Here is a 4,463-nt window from a genome sequence, read left to right as displayed (position 1 = left end):
TAGATCGGGTCGGGAGGGAGAGGGTCGGTGGGAGGAGATCGGGAGGGAGAGGGCCGAGGAGAGCGGTGGCGACAACACCTTTATGCTTAGAATAAAGTCATTCATAGTTTTAAGATTTGACTTTTGATGAGATATACTTTTTGAGAAAATATACAATTTGTTTCTGTAATTAACATATGTTATACCTAGGGCCTAATTTCAAACATTGCACAGGGCCTCTCATTTCTCCGGTACGGCCCTGCAGATCATGCATTAGCATCATGTTTAACATTTCCATCACTGCTCCTTGCACTACATGTAATTCAACAGTAGCCTTGATGGTTGGGTCCTACTTTTCCGCGCAGCGAAAATAAAGTGTATTGGTACGCCTGAGCTGCCTATCCTTCCAAAATTGACCAGTACCAAGACGGAGAACAGGCTTGGGTACCTCTGGTTTGTGTCCCAAATGTTCAGTACGGCCATGGAAGGGACGAGGTGCCCAGCCCACTGATTGAGATCTTCAGTTACCTCCTGCTGAACTTGTGCCAATAGACTCCACTGTGACTCCACTGCACCTCGCAAATTCAGGTATCAGGCCACGGATAAATTGGGATACAAAGAATTGCTCGTCATATCATGGGTTGGGCACTGAAATCTGCTGCCGATACTCTTCCACAGCGCTGCGTTGCTTGAATGAGAGTAAGGCCTTCATGTGTTTCCGGTGAAATGAAATCGACCGCACGAGAATCGGAGAATCAGCACCGTGTACCCCGGCCACAGCCCCTCGGTCGGTGACAACTGCCGGCGTGATTGCCGACGTGAGGTTCACTATGCCCGACTTGGGAGAGAAGAAGAAGAAGACATAGACGAGAGGTAGGAGTAGGAGGAGAGTTCAGTTTACTTTATTCTTCAGACGTAGTAGATTGTTTCAGTTTTACAGCACAAAGCTTATAAGCTCCACACACGCGCGCGCGCGCGCGCTAGTACGCGACGCACGATAGCTTTAACTTAACCCATGCCTGCGCCACTTTATTTACCGTCGTCCTCATCGGTCGGGTGGCGCACTCCTCAGTCTACAGTACGTTTCGTCCCCAGACGTGACATAGTTTCTCTACTTTTAGAGGCACCAGTTCAGCAGCAGAACCACGCCGATCACCAAAATGAAGAGGGAAACAATCAGCCACAGAACTTCCTGCAGCAATTCAGCTCAACTAGTCAGTTCAGTTCAGCAGTGATACCAGAATGCAAACACGAGTAGTAATTAAAGCTGCAATCTTCACGCTTGTTCTTCAGAAAAATTAACAGAAAAATTTATACGCAAACTCTATGGAAAACAGTACAGTACTTTTTAGCTCTAACCATTATTCTAGATCTGCCAAACTGAAACAAGAACGCGTATACAAAACTAACATTTGCTAATTATATAGTTTACTGGCAACAAGTTAGAGAAACACAAAGCACATTTAAGCAAGGAAGGAAAAAGTAGCAGCATCGATATATCTTGACAGAATTAAGTTGGAATCACATTAATTACCGCAGCTCCACGCTCTGACGCCGCCTCTGCTGGTGGATTGACGACCACATTCGCTGCAGGATTGACGACCACATTCGCTGCAGGATTGACGACCACATTCGCTGCAGGAGCTATCACCACCACCTGCAGCTGTTGAACAAGGGTTTTTTAGCTGCAACCGAGCTATGGAAAACTATATATACAGCACCTTGGTTATGATCTACTACTAGCAGCAGATTTTCAAAAGAGAGCGAGGGGCTAATCAAATATAGCTCGTAGAGTCGCTGTGTAGCTCTAACCAATATATTAATTAGATCTGGCCAGTCCAAATAGAAACAAGAACACGTAGATAGAAAACTGAAATTAGCTCGAATCTGAAGGCTTATATTACTTCCATCAAGCGATTGTCACAGGTTACTCCTATAGTCCTACACACTATATGTCAGATCATTTGCTACTTAATTTACTGCCGATCACGTAGAGACAGCTGAGCACAATCAAGCAAGGGAGGAAAGTATCAGCGTCGATATATATTGCGAGAAATGATTGTGATTTGTGAACCACATACCGAAGCCACCGGAGGATTGGCAAAGTTGTTGGCCGCTGCTGCCGCCGGAGGATTGCGAACCTTGTTGGCTGCTGCTGCCGCCGGAGGATTGCCAGCCTTGTTGGCTGCTGCTCCCGCCGGAGGTTTGTCCATGGCGTCCGCGCGTGCACAGAGAGAGAGAGAGAGAGAGAGAGAGAGAGAGAGAGAGAGAGAGAGAGAGAGAGAGAGAGAGAGAAGCGTATGTGCTCAAAGGAATGAGCCGAGTAGTTGTAGCCAGCAGCCAACCGATCGAGAATAATTTGCTTCTCGTTTCGGGTGTAGCAATGGCTCCCGTAGGACGGCCACGATAGGCTCCTATTCCGGGTAAAGCTCCAGATGGATTGTGGAAACCGCGTGTGAACTGTCGACGTTCCCCATTACCTCCGCATTGCATGCATGTGAAACCAGAGCTGAAAAAATGGCGACACTAGCTAGCTATCCCTCATATACACCGAAATGACAACTCAATTATGCAACGCAAAGACCGCCTGCACGGTGCACCTTCTCTCAATGATTTCATCGAGTGCCATGTTCGTGTGACTGGCTCGAGGTGTCACGGAATCGGTATACATGAATGAATGTGGAGACGGGAGATGCACGTATACATTGCATTTAAGGCCGTGATGATCCGATATATGCCATGAAAATAATGTCGATTGCTGGGCATAGTAAGTAGACCCGGATGGCGCGCATTGCCGAACCTTTCAGTTTTGACGATTAGGATGATAGAACTTCTACATAAATATATGGTTGTATGGAACGAGAAAGTTAATTTTTCATGAAGCAACATTTTTGCTTGTTAGGTGTTTTTGTTTTGAGGGAACAACTTTACCTTTTTGATCAATGTCCGTAGGGGTTGTTACAAGATCATGATGTTGTGTCAACCAGACATTCTTACGTACCAAGCTCTAAAGAAAAAGATAATTTTGCCAAACCTCAAAATCTCCCTTGCGGGCAATAAGCTCCTTGATTACCACTGCATGTTGTCCTCCGCCTTTTTCCTCAATATCCTTGACGATACTTGCACTATCGGATGAGATGAGGATCTTCCGAGCATTTTGATCATCTGCCAAGGCTTGAGTTTCTCTACACGCCAAAGCTTCAGTAATACGGTTGAAAGTAATTGATGTTGACCTGAGGTATAAGCCATTGTTACTCTACAAAATGCTAAAACTGCTCCTCCACCCCCATGTCGCGCAACAACTCCGTAAACATTACAGTTGGCAAAACCAATTGATGGCAATGTCCACGGTAACCTTCAAGACTCTTTCATCCTTGGCTGAACTTATTTCTTATCTTTGTCCGCAATTGCCCTCAATACACCTGCAAAGCTTTGGACAAACGAATGTGTTGAAACAGGTGGTTGGAACTCATTTTCATAGATCGCTTTTCGGCGGGCCGACCAAATCACCCAAAGTGTGACTGACATCATCACAAAGTCAACATGGGATAAGGAAGCCTTCATCGCAAAAGGCCATTGTTTTGCATTGCCCTCATTTGTCAAAACCATATGTTCCACCACTCCAGGATTTACTAATGCCCATAGACATCTCGACATGGAACAGTCTAAAAGAGCATGACGCCATAAGTCTTCTCTTCCACGCGAAGAGCAGCAAGGGGAGGGAGCCATACCGCGATTGTGAGGTGTATCGAAAGTTGACAAGAGTACTCCAAAGCTTACACCAATCTCTCGCTTCAGCTACAGTTGATGATGACCAAGATTCATGAAAGAGTAAAATGCACTAGAGATCCTAAAAGTATTACAAGTGTGTCAAGTAGGTCCTAAAAGTTTGAAATTGTTCACTGCGGATCCTATATGTGTATTTTACCCACAACTTTTAGGACTTGGAATACTTTTAAGACCCGCGGTGAACTGACTTACACACATTTATGACACACAGTGAACGATTTTAAACTTTTAGGACCTTTGATACACCTGGAATACTTTTAGGACCTTCTGTGTATTTTGCTCTTTATGAAACAACCACCATTCTAGATTGTACTTGGGATGAACCATCATTCTAGGCTGAGCGGACACTGAAAATGCCTCTTTTATCATGAGCCCAAGACCAAAAATCAGATATATTACAGGTGCACAAAGGGATTCCTAGGATCACCGAGGAATCCATAGGTAAGAATGTGTTGTGCACGAACTCCTCCCTCCAAGAGGTCGTAGTTTGGTCAATAGGTTCACTCACCATAGAGACATTAGCATGATTTGGAGTAGCAATCGATCTCACTGCTTCCTCTCGAGGCAACCAATTATGAACCCGTATCTTCGTCGTCACACCATCTTCGGTATTCGTGATCAAGCCCTAGGTAAGGACATCCCTCCCCTCAACAATAGATCTTCATATTTGTGAAGCATGTGAACCAAGATTGGCC

General features: G+C 45.2%; 1 protein-coding gene across 2 annotated transcripts; it reads right to left on the bottom strand.

The window, feature by feature from the left end:
• Window positions 1-855: 855 nt before the first annotated feature.
• Window positions 856-2,275, bottom strand: LOC119289555 (coiled-coil domain-containing protein 8-like). 2 transcript variants are annotated; one of them, XM_037568855.1, is made up of 3 exons: window positions 2,061-2,275; window positions 1,505-1,642; window positions 856-1,171 (listed from the first exon to the last, which is right to left on the bottom strand). In XM_037568855.1, the coding sequence occupies exons 1-3, from the start codon at window positions 2,190-2,192 to the stop codon at window positions 1,097-1,099; spliced, it is 345 nt and encodes a 114-aa protein (XP_037424752.1). In that variant the 5' UTR covers window positions 2,193-2,275; the 3' UTR covers window positions 856-1,096. The 2 variants fall into 2 exon arrangements, with proteins under 2 accessions (XP_037424752.1, XP_037424753.1); XM_037568856.1 differs by having other exon boundaries at window positions 1,514-1,642; window positions 2,061-2,254.
• Window positions 2,276-4,463: the final 2,188 nt, after the last annotated feature.

Source organism: Triticum dicoccoides, chromosome 4A, assembly GCF_002162155.2.
Source record: "Triticum dicoccoides isolate Atlit2015 ecotype Zavitan chromosome 4A, WEW_v2.0, whole genome shotgun sequence".
Classification (NCBI taxonomy): domain Eukaryota; kingdom Viridiplantae; phylum Streptophyta; class Magnoliopsida; order Poales; family Poaceae; genus Triticum; species Triticum dicoccoides.
The sequence above is the reverse complement of the archived record's forward strand: the minus strand, read 5'-3'. Positions and strand labels throughout refer to the sequence as shown.

Excerpts from the sequence above, each read along its gene's own strand:
- LOC119289555 (XM_037568855.1), bottom strand. The coding sequence starts at position 2,192 with ATGGACAAACCTCCGGCGGGAGCAGCAGCCAACAAGGCTGGCAATCCT. Across the intron at positions 1,643-2,060 it reads CCAATCCTCCGGTGGCTTCG|CTGCAGGTGGTGGTGATAGC; the intron begins GTATGTGGTTCA and ends CTTGTTCAACAG. Across the intron at positions 1,172-1,504 it reads GTGGAGCTGCGGTAATTAAT|GAAGTTCTGTGGCTGATTGT; the intron begins GTGATTCCAACT and ends GAATTGCTGCAG.